Below are 22,764 nucleotides of genomic sequence, written 5' to 3' on the forward strand. Positions count from 1 at the left end.
TGTTTTAAACGGACGGAAAATCCCTTTATACTCAAGAATAATGATCAAATTACGTTATCTGTTAACATTAATTAAAGCGAAACACGCTGTTCCTCGCAGAATAATTTAAACTTGATCAAAGTCTCTCACCTCAGAATCAGTCAGTGGACAGATTTCCAGTTATTGATCACTATCGGAAGTAAATTGAAGGTTGAAGTTATTGATCTGAAAATGAAAGAGCGCGAAAATCCCTCACTTGTCATCAGTCAAGGCGAAGCAATTTTCTGGAAAATGATTGGCTGGTGACTCCGGCAGTCTGGACGATAATTGGCCAATGTCTAAACAGAGTCAAGTCTAATTGGATGAATCCTGCATTGGCAAAAAGCATAGCAACCGCTGTTTGTACCACAGTCCTTGATAAATTAATTTATGTATGTATGTATGTATGTATGTATGTATGTATTTATTTATTTATTTATTTATTTGTTTGTTTGTTTGTTATTTATTTATATATTTATGAATCGAGTCTGAACGTTTCATAGTGTTTTGTATTGTTTTTAGTGCGTGTTGAATTACTGACTAGATCACGAATCGATAATGACACGAGCAGCTGGCGGCGATCAATACTGGCAGGTCACGTGATCATCCTGGAAACACGACTTTGTTTTAGTAATGTATTCTTTTGTTGAAAAGAATGAAGAAAAACTAAAACTAATGAAAAAAATGAATAAAACTTTGCTGTGAGCAAAAACCATCGGGTTCAGAATTAAATCTGGTTTTACAGCAGTTGTTCAGAGTGACATTAATCTTCATATCGAAACATAAATGACACTTTAAAGCTAGGCCTACTTATTAAATCATGTTTTATGTTTATGTATTATGTTTTCATGTATTATGTCGCATCAATTTAAGTCGCTCAGTTTTGTGATAAATGAAAAGCGGTTCCTGTGAGGAATAATTTATTTATTTGCAGATCTATTTTTTTAAACTATTAAACTCTCAGATTCACTGATCTGTCTGAATGAATGAATGAAAGACCGTGAAAAACCCGACAAAGAGAAAGAGTGTGCTTTTCTATTGTTCAGACACGCTCTTGGGAGGTGTGTGTGTATGTGTGCGCGCGCGCGCGTGAACGATCATCCCGGGACAAAGGGAGACGCGCTCCGCTGAGGCGCAGCAGATTCACTTTTCCTCAGATTTAGTCTCAGGTTTAGTGTCCTCCAGCACTGACTCAGTGTGTGTGAAGATGAAGGGGATGATGATGGTGTGTGTGATCGCGCTGTGGGGCGCGGCGGGCGGCGCGCGGAGCTGCGGAGAGTCGCGCCGGGTTTACGGAGAGAAGCACAGTCTGGACACCGCGCCGCACGCGCGCATCAGCGGTGAGAGACGCGTGCATCTGATGCTCGTGTTGTTTCGATGCTCGGGAATAATGAACGTGTTGCTGATGCTTTAACAAAGAAGCTGATCATCAGTCAGACTCACAGTATAAAAATACCTAATGTGAAGAAAACAAAATGATGTTGGAAATGAATTAAAGACATTCACCTAAATAATGTTATAAAAGTGTAAAATATTGCACAGTGCAACATTTGTTTGTTTTATGTGTTTTAGCTGCTTACTTTAATAATAATATATTAGAGAGTAGGCCTAGTATAAATCGGCATATAGATGCTCTAATACATGTATTTGATTGACTATTGACTGTATGATTATTTGCAGACAGATTTCTTTGATTCTTTATTATATTTGCATGGTATATTTATAGAATCTAATTTATAGAACATTACAGAATCAAACCCTTTAAATGCAGTTTTGGGAAGGTGTGTGTTGGTCTTTATTAAGCTTTGCTCTCATTGGCAGGTGAACACCTGCGTCTGTGTCCTCGCGATTACACCTGCTGCTCCAGTGTGATGGAGGATACGCTCGCACGCCAGAGTGAGGCTGACTTCCTGTCTGCGGTCCGAGACACCAGCCAGTTCCTGCTCACCACCTTCACTCAGAGACACCGCAAGTTTGATGGTGAGGAGCCTAAATGACCAGCTGCTTCATAATGTTTGGTAGTGTTTCAGAGGCTGTGATGATTCTTGAGAACAAATAAAACTCTCTTTCTCCTGTGATGTCAGAGTTTTTCCGGGAGCTGCTGGATGTGGCAGAGAAATCGATGAATGAGATGTTCACGCAGACGTACGGTCACCTGTACACACAAAACGCTCACATCTTCCGGCAGCTGTTCGCAGACCTGCGGCGCTTCTACACGGGTCAGTGCCACAGCAGAGGAGACGTCTGATTGATCTGTCTGTCTGATTGATCTGTCTGTCTGTCTGTCTGATTGATCTGTCTGATTGATCTGTCTGTCTGTCTGTCTGTCTGATTGATCTGTCTGTCTGATTGATCTGTCTGTCTGTCTGTCTGATTGATCTGTCTGTCTGATTGATCTGTCTGTCTGATTGATCTGTCTGTCTGTCTGTCTGTCTGTCTGATTGATCTGTCTGTCTGTCTGTCTGTCTGATTGATTGATCTGTCTGTCTGTCTGATTGATTGATTGATTGATTGATCTGTCTGTCTGTCTGTCTGTCTGTCTGTCTGATTGATTGATCTGTCTGTCTGTCTGTCTGTCTGTCTGTCTGATTGATTGATCTGTCTGTCTGTGTCTGATTGATTGATCTGTCTGTCTGTGTCTGATTGATTGATCTGTCTGTCTGATTGATTGATCTGTCTGTCTGTCTGATTGATCGATCTGTCTGTCTGATTGATCTGTCTGTCTGTCTGTCTGATTGATCTGTCTGTCTGATTGATCTGTCTGTCTGATTGATCTGTCTGTCTGATTGATCTGTCTGTCTGTCTGATTGATCTGTCTGTCTGCCTGATTGATTGATCTGTCTGTCTGTCTGATTGATTGATCTGTCTGTCTGATTGATCGATCTGTCTGTCTGTCTGATTGATCGATCTGTCTGTCTGTCTGATTGATCGGTCTGTCTGTCTGTCTGTCTGATTGATCGGTCTGTCTGTCTGTCTGTCTGATTGATCTGTCTGATTGATCTGTCTGTCTGATTGATCTGTCTGATTGATCTGTCTGATTGATCTGTCTGTCTGATTGATCTGTCTGATTGATCTGTCTGATTGATCTGTCTGATTGATCTGTCTGTCTGATTGATTGATTGATCTGTCTGTCTGATTGATCTGTCTGATTGATCTGTCTGATTGATCTGTCTGTCTCTCTGATTGATCTGTCTGTCTGTCTGTCTGATTGATCTGTCTGTCTGTCTGATTGATCTGTCTGTCTGTTTGATCTGTCTGTCTGTCCGATTGATCTGTCTGTCTGTCTGTCTGTCTGATTGATCTGTCTGTCTGTCTGTCTGATTGATCTGTCTGTCTGATTGGTCTGTCTGATTGATCTGTCTGTCTGATTGGTCTGTCTGATTGATCTGTCTGTCTGATTGGTCTGTCTGATTGATCTGTCTGTCTGATTGATCTGTCTGTCTGATTGATCTGTCTGTCTCTCTGATTGATCTGTCTGTCTCTCTGATTGATCTGTCTGTCTCTCTGATTGATCTGTCTGTCTCTCTGATTGATCTATCTGTCTGTCTGATTGATCTGTCTGATTGATCTGTCTGATTGATCTGTCTGATTGATCTGTCTGATTGATCTGTCTGATTGATCTGTCTGTCTCTCTGATTGATCTGTCTGTCTGTCTGATTGATCTGTCTGTCTGTCTGATTGATCTGTCTGTCTGTCTGATTGATCTGTCTGTCTGTCTGTCTGTCTGATTGATCTGTCTGTCTGTCTGTCTGTCTGTCTGATTGATCTGTCTGTCTCTCTGATTGATCTGTCTGTCTGTCTCTCTGATTGATCTGTCTGTCTGTCTGATTGATCTGTCTGTCTGTCTGTCTGATTGATCTGTCTGTCTGTCTGTCTGTCTGATTGATCTGTCTGTCTGTCTGTCTGTCTGATTTGTCTGTCTGTCTGTCTGTCTGATTGATCTGTCTGTCTGTCTGTCTGATTGATCTGTCTGTCTGTCTGTCTGATTGATCTGTCTGTCTGTCTGATTGATTGATCTGTCTGTCTGTCTGTCTGATTGATTGATCTGTCTGTCTGATTGATCGATCTGTCTGTCTGTCTGATTGATCGGTCTGTCTGTCTGTCTGTCTGTCTGATTGATCGGTCTGTCTGTCTGTCTGTCTGTCTGTCTGATTGATCTGTCTGTCTGTCTGTCTGTCTGATTGATCTGTCTGTCTGATTGATCTGTCTGTCTGTCTGTCTGTCTGATTGATCTGTCTGTCTGTCTGTCTGATTGATCTGTCCGTCTGATTGATCTGTCTGTCTGTCTGTCTGTCTGTCTGATTGATCTGTCTGTCTGTCTGTCTGTCTGTCTGATTGATCTGTCTGTCTGTCTGTCTGTCTGATTGATCTGTCTGTCTGTCTGATTGATCTGTCTGTCTGATTGATCTGTCTGTCTGATTGATCTGTCTGATTGATCTGTCTGATTGATCTGTCTGTCTGTCTGTCTGATAGATCTGTCTGATTGATCTGTCTGATTGATCTGTCTGATTGATCTGTGTCTGTCTGATTGATCTGTCTGTCTGTTTGATCTGTCTGTCTGTCTGTCTGATTGATTGATCTGTCTGTCTGTCTGTCTGTCTGATTGATCTGTCTGTCTGTCTGTCTGTCTGATTGATCTGTCTGTCTGTCTGTCTGATTGATTGATCTGTCTGTCTGATTGATTGATCTGTCTGTCTGTCTGATTGATCTGTCTGTCTGTCTGATTGATCTGTCTGTCTGATTGATTGATCTGTCTGTCTGTCTGATTGATCTGTCTGATTGATCTGTCTGATTGATCTGTCTGTCTCTCTGATTGATCTGTCTGTCTGTCTGTCTGTCTGATTGATCTGTCTGTCTGTCTGATTGATCTGTCTGTCTGTTTGATCTGTCTGTCTGTCTGTCTGATTGATCTGTCTGTCTGTCTGTCTGATTGATCTGTCTGTCTGTCTGTCTGATTGATCTGTCTGTCTGTCTGATTGATTGATCTGTCTGTCTGTCTGATTGATTGATCTGTCTGTCTGTCTGATTGATCTGTTTGTCTCTCTGATTGATCTGTCTGTCTGTATGTCTGTCTCTCTGATTGATCTGTCTATCTGTCTGTCTGTCTGTCTGTCTGTCTGTCTGTCTGATTGATTGATCTGTCTGTCTGTCTGATTGATCTGTTTGTCTCTCTGATTGATCTGTCTGTCTGTCTGTCTGTCTGTCTGTCTGATTGATCTGTCTGTCTGTCTGTCTGATTGATCTGTCTGTCTGTCTGATTGATCTGTCTGTCTGTCTGTCTGATTGATTGATTGATCTGTCTGTCTGTCTGTCTGATTGATTGATCTGTCTGTCTGTCTGATTGATTGATCTGTTTGTCTGTCTGATTGATCTGTTTGTCTGTCTGATTGATCTGTCTGTCTGTCTGATTGATCTGTCTGTCTGTCTGTCTGATTGATCTGTCTGATTGATCTGTCTGATTGATCTGTCTGTCTCTCTGATTGATCTGTCTGTCTGTCTGTCTGATTGATCTGTCTGTCTGTCTGATTGATCTGTCTGTCTGTTTGATCTGTCTGTCTGTCTGATTGATCTGTCTGTCTGTCTGTCTGTCTGATTGATCTGTCTGTCTGTCTGTCTGATTGATCTGTCTGTCTGATTGATTGATCTGTCTGTCTGTCTGATTGATTGATCTGTCTGTCTGTCTGATTGATCTGTTTGTCTCTCTGATTGATCTGTCTGTCTGTATGTCTGTCTCTCTGATTGATCTGTCTATCTGTCTGTCTGTCTGATTGATTGATCTGTCTGTCTGTCTGATTGATCTGTTTGTCTCTCTGATTGATCTGTCTGTCTGTCTGTCTGTCTGATTGATCTGTCTGTCTGTCTGTCTGATTGATCTGTCTGTCTGTCTGATTGATCTGTCTGTCTGTCTGTCTGATTGATTGATCTGTCTGTCTGTCTGATTGATCTGTCTGTCTGTCTGATTGATCTGTCTGTCTGTCTGATTGATTGATCTGTCTGTCTGTCTGATTGATTGATCTGTCTGTCTGTCTGTCTGTCTGTCTGATTGATTGATCTGTCTGTCTCTCTGATTGATCTGTCTGTCTCTGATTGATCTGTCTGTCTGGCTGTCTGATTGATCTGTCTGTCTGTCTGTCTGATTGATCTGTCTGTCTATCTGATTGGTCTGTCTGATTGATCTGTCTGTCTGTCTGTCTGTCCGATTGATCTGTCTGTCTGTCTGTCTGATTGACCTGTCTGTCTCTCTGATTGATCTGTCTGTCTCTCTGATTGGTCTGTCTGTCTGATTGATCTGTCTGATTGATCTGTCTGTCTGATTGATCTGTCTGTCTGTCTGTCTGATTGATCTGTCTGTCTGTCTGTCTGATTGATCTGTCTGTCTGTCTGATTGATCTGTCTGTATGTCTGATTGATCTGTTTATCTGTCTGTCTCTGATCTGTCTCTGTCTGTCTGTCTGATTGATTTGTCTGTCTGTCTGATTGATCTGTCTGTCTGTCTGTCTGTCTGATTGATCTGTCTGTCTGTCTGTCTGATTGATCTGTCTGTCTGTCTGTCTGATTGATTGATCTGTCTGTCTGTCTGTCTGATTGATCTGTCTGTCTGTCTGATTGATCTGTCTGTCTGATTGATTGATCTGTCTGATTGATCTGTCTGATTGATCTGTCTGATTGATCTGTCTGATTGATCTGTCTGTCTCTCTGATTGATCTGTCTGTCTGTCTGTCTGTCTGATTGATCTGTCTGTCTGTCTGATTGATCTGTCTGTCTGTCTGATTGATCTGTCTGTCTGTCTGATTGATCTGTCTGTCTGTCTGTCTGATTGATCTGTCTGTCTGTCTGATTGATCTGTCTGTCTGTCTGTCTGATTGATTGATCTGTCTGTCTGTCTGATTGATTGATCTGTCTGTCTGTCTGATTGATCTGTCTGTCTGTCTGATTGATTGATCTGTCTGTCTGTCTGTCTGTCTGATTGATTGATCTGTCTGTCTGTCTGATTGATTGATCTATCTGTCTGTCTGTCTGTCTGTCTGTCTGATTGATTGATCTGTCTGTCTGTCTGATTGATCTGTTTGTCTCTCTGATTGATTGATCTGTCTGTCTGTATGTCTGTCTCTCTGATTGATCTGTCTGTCTGTCTGTCTGATTGATTGATCTGTCTGTCTGTCTGTCTGATTGATCTGTCTGTCTGTCTGATTGATCTGTCTGTCTGTCTGATTGATTGATCTGTCTGTCTGTCTGATTGATTGATTGATCTGTCTGTCTGTCTGTCTGTCTGTCTGATTGATTGATCTGTCTGTCTGTCTGTCTGTCTGTCTGATTGATTGATCTGTCTGTCTGTCTGATTGATCTGTTTGTCTCTCTGATTGATTGATCTGTCTGTCTGTATGTCTGTCTCTCTGATTGATCTGTCTGTCTGTCTGTCTGATTGATCTGTCTGTCTGTCTGTCTGTCTGTCTGATTGATCTGTCTGATTGATCTGTCTGATTGATCTGTCTGATTGATCTGTCTGATTGATCTGTCTGTCTCTCTGATTGATCTGTCTGTCTCTCTGATTGATCTGTCTGTCTGTCTGTCTGATTGATTGATCTGTCTGTCTGTCTGTCTGTCTGATTGATTGATCTGTCTGTCTCTCTGATTGATCTGTCTGTCTCTGATTGATCTGTCTGTCTGGCTGTCTGATTGATCTGTCTGTCTGTCTGTCTGATTGATCTGTCTGTCTATCTGATTGGTCTGTCTGATTGATCTGTCTGTCTGTCTGTCTGTCTGATTGATCTGTCTGTCTGTCTGTCTGTCCGATTGATCTGTCTGTCTGTCTGTCTGTCCGATTGATCTGTCTGTCTGTCTGTCTGATTGATCTGTCTGTCTCTCTGATTGGTCTGTCTGTCTGATTGATCTGTCTGTCTGTCTGTCTGATTGATCTGTCTGATTGATCTGTCTGTCTGTCTGTCTGATTGATCTGTCTGTCTGTCTGTCTGATTGATCTGTCTGTCTGTCTGATTGATCTGTCTGTATGTCTGATTGATCTGTTTATCTGTCTGTCTCTGATCTGTCTCTGTCTGTCTGTCTGATTGATCTGTCTGTATGTCTGATTGATCTGTTTATCTGTCTGTCTCTGATCTGTCTCTGTCTGTCTGTCTGATTGATTTGTCTGTCTGTCTGATTGATCTGTCTGTCTGTCTGTCTGTCTGATTGATCTGTCTGTCTGTCTCTGATCTGTCTCTGTCTGTCTGTCTGATTGATCTGTCTGTCTGTCTGATTGGTCGGCCTGTCTGTCTGTCTGTCTGTCTGTCTGTCTGGTTGATCTGTGTCTGTCTGTCTGATTGATCTGTCTGTCTGTCTCTCTGATCTGTCTGTCTGTCTGATTGATCTGTCTGTCTGATTGATCTGTCTGTCTGTCTGATTGGTCTGTCTGTCTGATCTGTCTGTCTGTCTGTCTGATTGATCTGTCTGTCTGTCTGATTGATCTGTCTGTCTGTCTGTCTGTCTGATTGATCTGTCTGTCTGTCTGATTGATCTGTTTGTCTGTCTGTCTCTGATCTGTCTCTGTCTGTCTGATTGATTGATCTGTCTGATTGATCTGTCTGTCTGATTCATCTGTCTGTCTGATTGATTGATCTGTCTGTCTGTCTGTCTGTCTGTCTGATTGATCTGTCTGTCTCTCTGATCTGTCTGTCTGATCTGTCTGTCTGTCTGTCTGTCTGATTGATCTGTCTGTCTGTCTGTCTGATTGATCTGTCTGTCTGTCTGTCTGATTGATCTGTCTGTCTGTCTGTCTGATTGATCTGTCTGTCTGTCTGATTGATCTGTCTGTCTGTCTGATTGATCTGTCTGATTGATCTGTCTGTCTCTGATTGATCTGTCTGTCTGTCTGTCTGATTGATTGATTGATCTGTCTGTCTGTCTGTCTGTCTGATTGATTGATTGATCTGTCTGTCTGTCTGTCTGTCTGATTGATTGATCTGTCTGTCTCTCTGATTGATCTGTCTGTCTCTCTGATTGATCTGTCTGTCTCTCTGATTGATCTGTCTGTCTGGCTGTCTGATTGATCTGTCTGTCTGGCTGTCTGACTGATCTGTCTGTCTATCTGATTGGTCTGTCTGATTGATCTGTGTCTGTCTGTCTGTCTGTCTGTCTGTCTGATTGATCTGTCTGTCTGTCTGTCTGTCTGATTGATCTGTCTGTCTCTCTGATTGATCTGTCTGTCTCTGATTGGTCTGTCTGTCTGATTGATCTGTCTGTCTGTCTGTCTGTCTGATTGATCTGTCTGATTGATCTGTCTGTCTGTCTGTCTGATTGATCTGTCTGTCTGTCTGTCTGTCTGATTGATCTGTCTGTCTGTCTGTCTGATTGATCTGTCTGTCTGTCTGTCTGATTGATCTGTCTGTCTGTCTGATTGATCTGTCTGTCTGTCTGTCTCTGATCTGTCTCTGTCTGTCTGTCTGATTGATCTGTCTGTCTGTTTGATTGATCTGTCTGTCTGTCTCTGATCTGTCTCTGTCTGTCTGTCTGATTGATTTGTCTGTCTGTCTGATTGGTCGGTCTGTCTGTCTGTCTGATTGATCTGTGTCTGTCTGTCTGATTGATCTGTCTGTCTCTCTGATCTGTCTGTCTGTCTGATTGATCTGTCTGTCTGTCTGATTGATCTGTCTGTCTGATTGATCTGTCTGTCTGTCTGTCTGATTGATCTATCTGTCTGTCTGATTGATCTGTCTGTCTGTCTGATCTGTCTGTCTGTCTGTCTGATCTGTCTGTCTGTCTGTCTGTCTGTCTGTCTGTCTGATTGATCTGTCTGTCTGTCTGATTGATCTGTCTGTCTGTCTGTCTGTCTGATTGATCTGTCTGTCTGTCTGATTGATTTGTTTGTCTGTCTGTCTCTGATCTGTCTCTGTCTGTCTGATCTGTCTGTCTGATTCATCTGTCTGTCTGATTGATTGATCTGTTTGTCTGTCTGTCTCTGATCTGTCTCTGTCTGTCTGATTGATCTGTTTGTCTCTCTGATTGATCTGTCTGTCTGTATGTCTGTCTCTCTGATTGATCTGTCTATCTGTCTGTCTGTCTGTCTGTCTGTCTGATTGATTGATCTGTCTGTCTGTCTGATTGATCTGTTTGTCTCTCTGATTGATCTGTCTGTCTGTCTGTCTGTCTGTCTGATTGATCTGTCTGTCTGTCTGTCTGTCTGTCTGATTGATCTGTCTGTCTGTCTGTCTGATTGATCTGTCTGTCTGTCTGTCTGATTGATTGATCTGTCTGTCTGTCTGTCTGTCTGATTGATTGATCTGTCTGTCTGTCTGATTGATCTGTTTGTCTCTCTGATTGATTGATTGATCTGTCTGTCTGTATGTCTGTCTCTCTGATTGATCTGTCTGTCTGTCTGTCTGATTGATTGATCTGTCTGTCTGTCTGATTGATTGATCTGTCTGTCTGTCTGATTGATTGATCTGTCTGTCTGTCTGTCTGATTGATCTGTCTGTCTGTCTGTCTGATTGATCTGTCTGTCTGTCTGTCTGATTGATCTGTCTGTCTCTCTGATTGATTGATCTGTCTGTCTGTCTGTATGTCTGTCTCTCTGATTGATCTGTCTGTCTGTCTGTCTGATTGATCTGTCTGTCTGTCTGTCTGTCTGATTGATCTGTCTGATTGATCTGTCTGATTGATCTGTCTGATTGATCTGTCTGATTGATCTGTCTGATTGATCTGTCTGATTGATCTGTCTGATTGATCTGTCTGTCTGTCTGATTGATCTGTCTGTCTCTGATTGATCTGTCTGTCTGTGTGATTGATTGATCTGTCTGTCTGTCTGTCTGTCTGTCTGTCTGTCTGTCTGATTGATTGATCTGTCTGTCTCTCTGATTGATTGATCTGTCTGTCTCTGATTGATCTGTCTGTCTGATTGATCTGTCTGTCTGGCTGTCTGATTGATCTGTCTGTCTCTCTGATTGATCTGTCTGATTGATCTGTCTGTCTCTCTGATTGATCTGTCTGTCTATCTGATTGGTCTGTCTGATTGATCTGTCTGTCTGTCTGATTGATCTGTCTGTCTGTCTGATTGATCTGTCTGTCTGTGTCTGTCTGTCTGTCTGATTGATCTGTCTGATTGATCTGTCTGTCTGTCTGTCTGATTGATCTGTCTGTCTGTCTGATTGATCTGTCTGTCTGTCTGTCTGATTGATCTGTCTGTATGTCTGATTGATCTGTTTATCTGTCTGTCTCTGATCTGTCTCTGTCTGTCTGTCTGATTGATTTGTCTGTCTGTCTGATTGATCTGTCTGTCTGTCTGTCTGTCTGATTGATCTGTCTGTCTGTCTCTGATCTGTCTCTGTCTGTCTGTCTGATTGATCTGTCTGTCTGTCTGATTGGTCGGTCTGTCTGTCTGTCTGTCTGTCTGTCTGTCTGTCTGATTGATCTGTGTCTGTCTGTCTGATTGATCTGTCTGTCTCTCTGATCTGTCTGTCTGTCTGATTGATCTGTCTGTCTGTCTGATTGATCTGTCTGTCTGATTGATCTGTCTGTCTGTCTGATTGGTCTGTCTGTCTGATCTGTCTGTCTGTCTGTCTGATTGATCTGTCTGTCTGTCTGTCTGTCTGTCTGATTGATCTGTCTGTCTGTCTGATTGATCTGTTTGTCTGTCTGTCTCTGATCTGTCTCTGTCTGTCTGATTGATTGATCTGTCTGATTGATCTGTCTGTCTGATTCATCTGTCTGTCTGATTGATTGATCTGTCTGTCTGTCTGTCTGTCTGTCTGTCTGATTGATCTGTCTGTCTGTCTGTCTGTCTGTCTGATTGATCTGTCTGTCTCTCTGATCTGTCTGTCTGTCTGTCTGTCTGATTGATCTGTCTGTCTGTCTGTCTGTCTGATTGATCTGTCTGTCTGTCTGTCTGTCTGATTGATCTGTCTGTCTGTCTGTCTGATTGATCTGTCTGTCTGATTGATCTGTCTGTCTGATTGATCTGTCTGTCTGTCTGATTGATCTGTCTGTCTGTCTGATTGATCTGTCTGTCTCTGATTGATCTGTCTGTCTGTCTGTCTGTCTGTCTGTCTGTCTGATTGATTGATCTGTCTGTCTGTCTGTCTGTCTGATTGATTGATCTGTCTGTCTCTCTGATTGATCTGTCTGTCTCTCTGATTGATCTGTCTGTCTCTCTGATTGATCTGTCTGTCTGGCTGTCTGATTGATCTGTCTGTCTGGCTGTCTGATTGATCTGTCTGTCTATCTGATTGGTCTGTCTGATTGATCTGTGTCTGTCTGTCTGTCTGATTGATCTGTCTGTCTGTCTGTCTGTCTGTCTGATTGATCTGTCTGTCTCTCTGATTGATCTGTCTGTCTCTGATTGGTCTGTCTGTCTGATTGATCTGTCTGTCTGTCTGTCTGTCTGTCTGATTGATCTGTCTGATTGATCTGTCTGTCTGTCTGTCTGTCTGATTGATCTGTCTGTCTGTCTGTCTGATTGATCTGTCTGTCTGTCTGATTGATCTGTTTGTCTGTCTGTCTCTGATCTGTCTCTGTCTGTCTGTCTGATTGATCTGTCTGTCTGTCTGATTGATCTGTCTGTCTGTCTCTGATCTGTCTCTGTCTGTCTGTCTGATTGATTTGTCTGTCTGTCTGATTGGTCGGTCTGTCTGTCTGTCTGATTGATCTGTGTCTGTCTGTCTGATTGATTTGTCTGTCTCTCTGATCTGTCTGTCTGTCTGATTGATCTGTCTGTCTGTCTGATTGATCTGTCTGTCTGATTGATCTGTCTGTCTGTCTGATTGATCTGTCTGTCTGTCTGATTGATCTGTCTGTCTGATTGATCTGTCTGTCTGTCTGATTGATCTGTCTGTCTGTCTGATTGATCTGTCTGTCTGTCTGATCTGTCTGTCTGTCTGTCTGATTGATCTGTCTGTCTGTCTGATTGATCTGTCTGTCTGTCTGTCTGTCTGATTGATCTGTCTGTCTGTCTGATTGATCTGTCTGTCTGTCTGATTGATTTGTTTGTCTGTCTGTCTCTGATCTGTCTCTGTCTGTCTGATCTGTCTGTCTGATTCATCTGTCTGTCTGATTGATTGATCTGTTTGTCTGTCTGTCTCTGATCTGTCTCTGTCTGTCTGATTGGTCTGTCTGTCTGATTTATTGATCTGTCTGTCTCTTTGATTGATTGATCTGTCTGTCTGATTGATCTGTCTGTCTGATTGATTGATTGATTGATCTGTCTGTCTGATTGATCTGTCTGATTGATCTGTCTGTCTGATTGATTGATTGATTGATTGATCTGTCTGTCTGATTGATTGATTGATCTGTCTGTCTGATTGATTGATCTGTCTGATTGATTGATCTGTCTGTCTGATTCGTCTGTCTGTCTGTCTGTAGGTGGCACCGTGAGTCTGTCTGAGGTTCTGGCTGATTTCTGGGCAGGACTGGTCGAGCGCATGTTTTCTCTGGTTAACCCTCAGTATCAGTTCACTGAGGACTATCTAGTGTGTGTCAGCAAACACGCCGAACAACTACAGCCGTTTGGAGACCTGCCACATAAACTGCACATACAGGTAGCTTCTCACATACGTGCTCTTTTCATTTCATGACACAAAAAAGAAAGTGTAAAGGGTAATAAAGATGCCTCAGATCTGCTTATGATGACATTCTCACAGGATCACATGTTGTTGTTCTTCTAATTCCAAAACATAAATTTTGTGAGAGACAGAAACGTTAAAAGAACTCACTGATCTCAAATTGAGTCCATTCACATCAAGATTGATAACTTTAATATTAGCGTTCACACCAGCGGATGATCTCGCTCTGTTTATTATAAACGCTCTACATGTTAGTCACCTGTCGCTTTAAATGCTCGAGCTCTTTAAAGCAGGATGGATTCTGATTGGCTGTCAGTGTTTTTTATCGTTCATCAGCTGAAAGTGATTCCAAAGTTATCAATTCTCTGTGTCGTTATTGTTATAGTTGTGGTGTGAACTTACTGTTCTCTTAGAGCGATTATTAAAACTGTTTATAGTTATCATGACATCACCGTCACCATAACCTCTCATCATCCTTATTACAATAATCATCATGATTGTATCCCTAATCCTCACCTGTCTTTGTTGTGATCGGCAGGTGTCTAGAGCGCTAACTGCGGCGCGGGCGCTGGTTCAGGGTTTAGCTGCCGGCAGAGACATCGTGAACAAGGCGACAAAGGTGTGTGAATTTACTCAGTGCTGGGCATTAATAATAAACTGATGAATCACGTAACTAATCTCACAACCGCCAAAGGCAACGCCACAACACCACATGATCAAACCGGTGGTGTGGTGCTGTGCAGAACTGCTCAGACTGTTCTGATTGGTTAGGTTAGTTTCTAATGGTCGGAAGCGGTGCCAGTAGGGAAAATCTGTTTTAGATTTCCAAACATTTCTTTTGCAAATATTGTAATAATCCCATGAGATTTCTGAATGTTGAAATCAAGAAATCCTACTGAGATCTGATCTCAGCAGTCCATCTGAATGACGTGAAGACATTTAATGAAACTGGCATTTCTACTCTGTAAACAAACAGGGTTGTCCCATTAAATCTAATGTTTATGGATGTAATCATCTGTGTATAAAGCCATGCTGTATCCTGTGTGTCTGTAGTTGACTGTAGGATCCGAGTGTGTTCGGGCTTTAATGCGCCAGTGGTTTTGTCCGCTCTGTCATGGATCTCCTTCACTCAAGCCCTGTCATTCGCTGTGCCTGAACGTCATGAAAGGCTGCCTGGCCAATGAAGCCGACTTAGATACTGAATGGAACAATTTCATTGGTGAGAAAGAAAAGCATCTCATTCAACCAGAAATCATCACTTACTCTCCCTCATGTCGTTCCAAACCTGTATGACTTTCTTTCATCTCCAGAACACCACTGAAGATATTTGTACTTTTTTCATCATTTTTGTCCATCCAATAAAAGTGTGCAACATTTTCAAACTTGAATGTACAGTAGGACAAATGAATCGAGAGACACGATGGCTTTATATGATGAACAGATGCGATTTAGGCTTTTATTCACATATAAACATCGAACAGCTCACATCAAACCTCTCTGAGTGTGTGTCAATCAATCCCTCTGTGTGTGAGAAAGTCAAGCTGGTGTGTGTGTGTGTGTGTGTGTGTGTGTGTGTGTGCTAACCCTGCAGACGCTCTGATGCTGCTGGTGCAGAAGCTCGGCGGGCCGTTTCATTTCGAGTTGGCCACGGACTCCATCGCAGTGAAGGTGTCTGAAGGCATCATGTACATGCAAGAGAACAGCATTACCATCTCTGCAAAGGTAAAACGTGAATAACACACTCAGCCTATCAGAGAAGCTGACAGCAGAGCTTTATGTACAGAAACCATCAGTTAAATACAGAAACATGTTTTTAGCTGGGCTTGTCCTGTCAGGTGTTGGACAGAAGTGTTTGAGACATGTTTTCCTCGGCACATTACTTACATTTTACGCAGATATTTCCATTTTGTTAATGCTACTAAACCGACGAGCACCGTTGCACACATGCTTGTCAGACAGATGGAGCGTAACTAATGTTAAGGCCCCGATATACTCACGGCAAAGGTTTTGTTCGTTCTTCACTCAGAAGTTTGATATACTGTCAGCAAACATTTATATGAATATGTAAATATGTGCTGCACGCTTTCCTCTCAACAACAAAATAAACACCTAAAATGGCAGCGGTGAGAAAACAGCAGTTCAGAAAGCATCTGATCACAGTGATGATTGCAGCAGCTCTGAGACTCTAACACTGAACTGTGCTTTTGTTTTATAGATACATTTTCTATGTTTGTTTTTAAAGCCTTCAGTTTGGACCTTTTGGAAATCTGGCTTTTTCTCAGAATATATGAAGAAATAATCGACCACTAAATTGATTCTAAAAATAGTGGTTTGTTTTCCAAAGGCATGTGTAGCTTGAGAACAGTGTTGAACTGATGCTGAATGCATTGAGCTCATATGATGTTTGTTTCAGGTGTTTCAGGGCTGTGGGATTCCTCGGCCAACTCCTGCCAGAAACAAACGCTCACCAAGAGAGAGAGACAATGGCAAACCAGCCTTCAGAACCTACAGCGCTGAGGAGAAACCCACCACCGCATCGGGAACCAACCTGGACCGACTGGTGAGAGACGCTGAGAGAACTTGACATCTCCAAAACCAGATCCCAGCACAGTTATATTGATACTGATATCTGATCCATGACTGATCAGGTGGAGGAGCTGCAGGAGCGTCTGAGGCCCATGAGGGGATTCTGGGTAGCGCTGCCTCACACCATCTGTAACGATGAACGCATGGCCGCTGACGTCACCAACGAGGACCGCTGCTGGAACGGACAGACACGCGGCAGGTAAGAGAGCGTGTCCTGAAACTAAGCTGAGGAGTGTGACGAGTAATGTTTACGTGTGTGTGTGTGTGTGTGTGTGTTCTGTAGATACCTGCAGTCTGTGACCGCCGACGGTCTGGTCAATCAGATTAATAACCCAGAGCTGGAGGTGGATGTTGCTCGACCAGACGTCAAAACACGGCGGTTAATCATGGAGCTGCGAGTGGCTGTAAACAGACTGAGACTCGCTCAGACCGGACGAGACGCAGATTTCATCGACAGTGAGTGTCTCTGCGCTTTTATGCTTGAGCTCACTGTTGCTATGGTAACATGCACAACATGACTGACAAACTGCGCTTGGTTTAAGAGAGCAAATGTTATCATTTACATAATGTTATAACTGAAATTGTAATATAAACAACAGAAGAGAAAACAAAGTTCCCGTTGTGTGTGCAGGTGACGTGGAGGGCGGCAGCGGCTCTGGCAGCGCAGCTGAAGCGGGCGAACGGTTCAGTGACGACTGGCCGGGTTACGGTTCGTTCTCTCCTCCTCGTAACACTCTCCCTGTGGACAAGCCGCCCCGCCCCCGTGACAGGCTCCGCCCCCGGGACATGCCGACCAATAAAAGGAACCGTCTGAATGGACGAAGCCGATCAGATGCTGGAAGACTCTCTCCTGCGCTCCTGTCTGCTCTTCTCCTTCTTGCTGTCTGTTTTTCACTCGGGCTTTAATAAGATCCACGTGAGCACAAACACCAGCACCAGCAGATCAAACCGCAAGAGAACTGTTTACATTCGTCTATTTTTACAAAGCAATGCTGTGCATTCTCTAGTTCTCTCTGATTGGTTAGTAGTCTGTGGTCAGCTGATCTCGCACAATGATTTGTCTAACCCTGTGACGTTCGACACCATTCCTGTAATCATGAGGAATGTTAGTTTGATGCATTGAGGATTTTTCAATTTTTCGGCCTATTACCATGTTTGTATAACATTGAATGTACTGTTGTAAACTGATTTTATTTATTTATTTATTTAGCCTTATGTACAGTGTTTGTGAACTGTATCTGTATGTGTGAATGAAACAGTGAAGGACTACAGACGGATGAACAGAAAGAGGTTAGAGGTCGATCTGTTGTTGGTTTAGTCTGAACCTGTAGCAGTAGATTTGAACGATTAAAACATGTTTCAGACTTCTGCCAGATGTGCTCATGTTGCTTTGGTTCATAGTGACTGACATAGAAATTATTATTAGTTTTCTGTCAAGTGATTTTATTTTATTTTTTTGTGAGTCCAGCAGCTCTTGCTCAATGATGGAGCGACAGCGCCATCTAGCAGTGAAGCTGGGGGTTGCAGTTCTGATATGGATATTTTTGTGTGCGTTGTTTGTATGTTCACACTCTTCTGTGCCCCTGACCCACTGCCTGGATGCACAGGGAACATTTTTATTTCTTTTATGCAAGCACATTTGTGTAAACCCTTCTCTCTCTTAACCCCGCGGTGGAGAGGGAGGGTCAGTGGGTGAACTGGTGCCAACAGGAGAACTTCCTTCTTCAGAACGTTCTGCTTGAATCACTTCTTTGCTAGAGAAGGGAACAGGACTCCAGTGCTGTGAAGAGGGGTTTTACAGAGACTCTCTTGATTCAGAAACTCTGAGTGTGTCGCCCGCCTCTTCTTACCCATTGAGGCTGAGCTGGGCGATGCTTCGCCGTGCTGCTGCAAACGAGGCCTTACATCTGGGCTGGGGCTGTTTCGGGTAAATAGGATCTTCACAGGGAAGAGAACAATAAAAAGTGTAAGCCATAGCAGCGATATATGTTAGGAAGCTAGGACTCCTCTGTCACTGTCAAGTCAGCTTTATTTCTGCAGCACTTTACAGATTGTTTACAGTGATAACAGGAAAATAACGGTTCAGTGCTGCAAACAGAGTTCAACTCTGCTGTAAAGCAGCTCTAAAATAAACAATAGTAAATAGTCATTATTCAGCCTAAGGCACACCTGTCAATAATCATGCTGTCTAATCAGCATCTTGATATGCCACACCTGTGAGGTGGATGGATTATCTCGGCAAAGGAGAAGTGTTCGCTAACACAGATTTAGACAGATTTGTGAACAATATTTGACAGAAATAGGCCTTTTGTGTACATAGAAAAAGTCTTAGATCTTTGAGTTCAGCTCATGAAAAATGGGGGCAAAAACAAACATTTATAATTTTGTTCAGTGTATTTTTGCAGTATCCAGTATGTACACTGTGTGCACATTTTCTGTATGCATGAAATACCCAGATGACGTACTATTTGCCAGCATCTGCTGAATGGCACTTAAGAACACTGAAATCAGTATGGAAGCTGTTCGGAATGGCATACTTCTGTAACGGCTGGAGCGGGACAACGGAGTTGGAGATCCACGTGCAGGCTTTATTATTACAGTTTTTTTCAGTTGCTAACAAGCATTGTTCAATACTGAAACCACATTTTCAAAACTCAGTCAGCGAAACTGAAGTCAATGCAGAACAAACTGAACCATTTTTCATTGCTTTCAGACAAAATGCATTCAGTGACCACACTTTTCAAAATTCAGGAGCTCTTTTCACATTTGTACTCCACAACATGCAAAATATTGTATTTTCAGCACATTTTTCTAATGCTAACACACTGCATTCAAAATGATTAAAAACACATTCAAAACTGCATTTATGCAGTGATTATTTTAAAATATTCTCAATTTTATAGCCAAAAATTAAAAAAATAATCATTACAAGCTAATTGCAATTTTAGCTGAGATTCCACCCGCTCCAGTGCAGGAGAGAGAGAGAGAGCAGACTATAATCATCACTGTAATTTACTGTAATGAACAACTGCACATGCTGTTACAGTAATGTGTAGAATGTATTTTATTTTATTCTTTTTTTTTATTTTCATTGCAGCCCTGGAGTTTTTCTCCCTCTTTTTTCACCTTTTGGTTATAAATTTCAAGTACTATATTCATATAAAAAATTTAATTTAATTTCTGATTCCTTCGTGTTACAAATGCTTTCAGTAAAGTGAAATTGTTACAGTATTCTATATGAAGAACTGATTTATGTGGAAAATCATTGAAACTTTAAAAAAGAAAAGATGCTTCCTGTTGTTAGTGTGTTTCAGGTCAGTGTGTTGTGAATGAAGTGTGTGTTTTCTGAATGAGTGTTATGTTGGTCTGAGTGAGTTTTGTAGGTGAGATGAACTGTTCATTCTGCTAATGCTGGTGTGTGAAGAGTTTTGATAATGTGGTTTCGGTATTGAACAATGCTTGTTAGCAACTGAAAAAAACTGTAATATGAGCATAGTCGTACAGGCAGAGGTCAAACACCAGCAAACAGATACAAGAGGGCAAGGCAAAAGAGTAATCCAAAAACACAGGCAATAGTCACGGCAGGCAGCAAACGATCATCAAACAAAGAAACAGTCCAGGGTCAAAAACACAGACAAGGCGAGGAACACGGAGACAAGGTCGAAAACAAGGCTAAACAATGCTTGTTTATGTGTGTGTGTGTGTGTGTGTGTGTGTGTGTGTGTGTGTGGGCGTGTGTGTAGGAGTGTGTGTGAGTGTGTGTGTGCGTGAGAGAGAGTGTGTGTGTCTGTGTGTGTGAGTGGGTGTATGTGTGTGTCTGTGGGGGTGTCTGGGTATGTGTAGGGGTGTGTGTGTGACTATAATGATGATTCACCGTATCTGAGCTGTTCTCTGTGTTTCCAGGCTCCGCTCATGTCCTGTCAGCTAACGAGGCAGAGAAACACTCAATTCATGATGTGGTGATGCCGCTGCCCGGGTTTGACGTCATCTACCCCGCGCTCACAGCGGTGAGGCATTCTGGGAAACTCATCTTTACAACTGTTACAATGGAAATGGATGACGTTTAGTTTTTGTTGCCTTTGTTAGATTTTGAGATCAAACACCCAGTTCTCACTGCGATCAGCTGAACATAATCCAGAATGATCCGGTGATAACAAAAGAAGCGGTGAATATTGAGAGTGATTCATGTGTTGAACATGCTGGAACTCCGGTTAGACCCGCTGAAGGCCTCGAGATGCCTGAAATGAGTTAAAATAAGACAAATTAATCTACAACTGAAACTAAAGATATTTCTTATTTTAACTTAACATCTCAAGTTTACTCTTTAAAGAACCAGGATTCATGTGGTCCTGGAAAATGAATGTCTAGACCTGTGGAGTCAGTCCTGATTCAGTGTTTGTGCTTCTGCTGCAGTGGGTCGAGGATACAGGGACATGCTGAGCGCCGATGATCTGGACATCGATAACATGAGGCACAAAGTTCGGGATTATTCTCTGGCCGGCGCTTACAGAAAAGTCCTCACACGGCCCAGCGACGTCAGCTGGTCAGTGAGCTTCATTAACTCTCTCTCTCCCAGTGTTTGATCGTTTGTTCTGATGATTTTCTCCTGTGTGTTTCTCCAAAGGGAGCTGATTCAGTACGATGATCCACGAGTGCCTCTCGTTCACACAGATGTGGAGAAATTAGAAAACGCTCCAGCTCCAGTCTACCTCACAGGTCCAGAACACACACACACTTTTACTCAGTGATCTAAACAGGGCGTTCCTCAGACTTCTGATGATTTATACACTGCCTGGCCAAAAGTGTTTCACTACCGCAGTGTTTCCTGTGATCCGGCTCTGACACTCGCTTCAGTTCATGATCTCTCTCCAGACGAGCTGCTGAACCTGAAACCCTGCTCTGTTTCGTTGTACCTGCTTTAGATTACAGTGTGGATTCGTCATGGCATCGCGTCGACACCCTTATGCAGCATCACAACATTTCACTCCATCAAGAATTACATTAATGTTTGGTCAAGTTGTTGTGTTGACAGTGGGAGTTGAAGCGCTCTGTAAAGTCAACTCCAGCACATTCCAGACTATAGGGTTAAAGGTCACGACGCTATGGTGAACATCTTTCCTCTTACTCTTTCACAATGTGAGCCTGATGTATCTTGACACTGTCATCCTAGAATATGGGATGCGTCTTCATACGCGCATGTTTAAAGGGCCTGTATGTAGAATTTAGAAACGCTTGTTGTTAGTGACACCGGTGGCCGTTCAGTGAACTGCAGCACTTACTGCTCAAGCTCGCGTAACTCACAAGAGTCTGAACGTGATTCGATGCCTGAACTACGAATATATACTCTGATGTACTCTTCGCTCCAAATACCTTTGCAGTGATAAACTGTTAGTGAACATCCCGACGCCGTCCACGCTGCTGAGAGCGACGTTTAGATGAATATGTGCTGCTCGCGTTCCTCTCAATAATACAATACACACACAACAAGAATGGCAGCAGTTAAAGCATCGGATCACAGCGATGTGGATGTTTGCAGCAGCTCTGAGATTCACCCACATCATGTTGACAGATGAGCTCATTAAAATGACACTGTTAGATTATAGAGAATATTTGAGACTATATAGATCTGACTCTGTGAGACTGTAGTTAGGATGAATCCATTTTCTTTACACGTTGACAGTACAGTACAGAACGGCTCTTTCAGCATTATCCTGAACATTGTATAAGCATTCGTTTCATGTGTCATTGAACGGAAGAGAGGCTCTCGGAAGTGCGTGTAAACGCCACATCCTTTGGATTGTCCTGGCAAAAACATCCCGAGTCCTAAAAACAGCTTTTATTTGCTCAGGCAGTGTGTGTATACAGCTCAATAAAAATACTATAATCTAACGCCAACAGCTTTTGTCAGATTGAGCTCCCTGCTGAAATGTGAAGGAAGTGATACCATCTCGTCTCGTCTCTTTATCGTGTGTGTGTGTGTGTGTGTGTGTGTCTACAGAAAGGAAATATCGAACGCTGAAGATGGAGTTCTCTCTGCCGTCCTCCATTTACGCCACGATGGCGGTCAGAGAAGTGCTGAAGATGGACACCAGCATCAAGAACCAGACCATCACAAGGCTGAACTGACCGTCACAAACTCTCTTTCGCCAGGGATACTCCTGCAGTTTATTTTTCTACGTCGTGTTTGTAATTTTGACAGTGAAGAAGCTACACAGCAATTTTATTTATATAACACATTTCATACACAGTGGTAATTCAAAGTGCTTTACATAAAGAAGAAACAAATACATAATAATAAAAATGGAACGCATAAGAAATAAAAATAACAGTAAAAACAGAGAATACCGCTAATCTGGATGGAAGAGTTAGGGAGTTTCAGGGAGTTTCAGTTTTAGAGTTTTTTTTTAAAGCTCTGCCAGATTATAAAGACAATTATTACATGCGTTTTCAGAACATCAGCATAACCTGAACTTTGAGCAGTAATTGAACACATTCTGGTTCTTGTGAGATTAATTTAGCTATTTGATGATTTATTATTGTAAAATATTTGATTCCTGCTGAATCTTTCACTGTGCATATTTTAATCTGAATAAATGAATATTCCTGATCATGT

At 42.4% G+C, this 22,764-nt stretch overlaps 1 protein-coding gene across 1 annotated transcript; it reads left to right on the forward strand.

The window, feature by feature from the left end:
- The first annotated feature begins 1,240 nt into the window (after window positions 1–1,240).
- gpc2 (glypican 2) lies at window positions 1,241–22,277 on the forward strand. The gene is made up of 16 exons (XM_067410424.1): window positions 1,241–1,358; window positions 1,840–1,998; window positions 2,103–2,237; window positions 13,366–13,541; window positions 14,104–14,184; window positions 14,619–14,784; window positions 15,157–15,287; window positions 15,979–16,125; window positions 16,214–16,350; window positions 16,435–16,607; window positions 16,783–17,037; window positions 20,055–20,158; window positions 20,275–20,329; window positions 20,565–20,694; window positions 20,776–20,867; window positions 22,150–22,277. Exons 1-16 carry the CDS (start codon window positions 1,241–1,243, stop codon window positions 22,275–22,277), a joined length of 2,187 nt encoding a protein of 728 aa, XP_067266525.1.
- The last annotated feature ends 487 nt before the right edge of the window (window positions 22,278–22,764 follow it).

This window comes from Chanodichthys erythropterus, chromosome 1, assembly GCF_024489055.1.
Source record: "Chanodichthys erythropterus isolate Z2021 chromosome 1, ASM2448905v1, whole genome shotgun sequence".
Taxonomy (NCBI): domain Eukaryota; kingdom Metazoa; phylum Chordata; class Actinopteri; order Cypriniformes; family Xenocyprididae; genus Chanodichthys; species Chanodichthys erythropterus.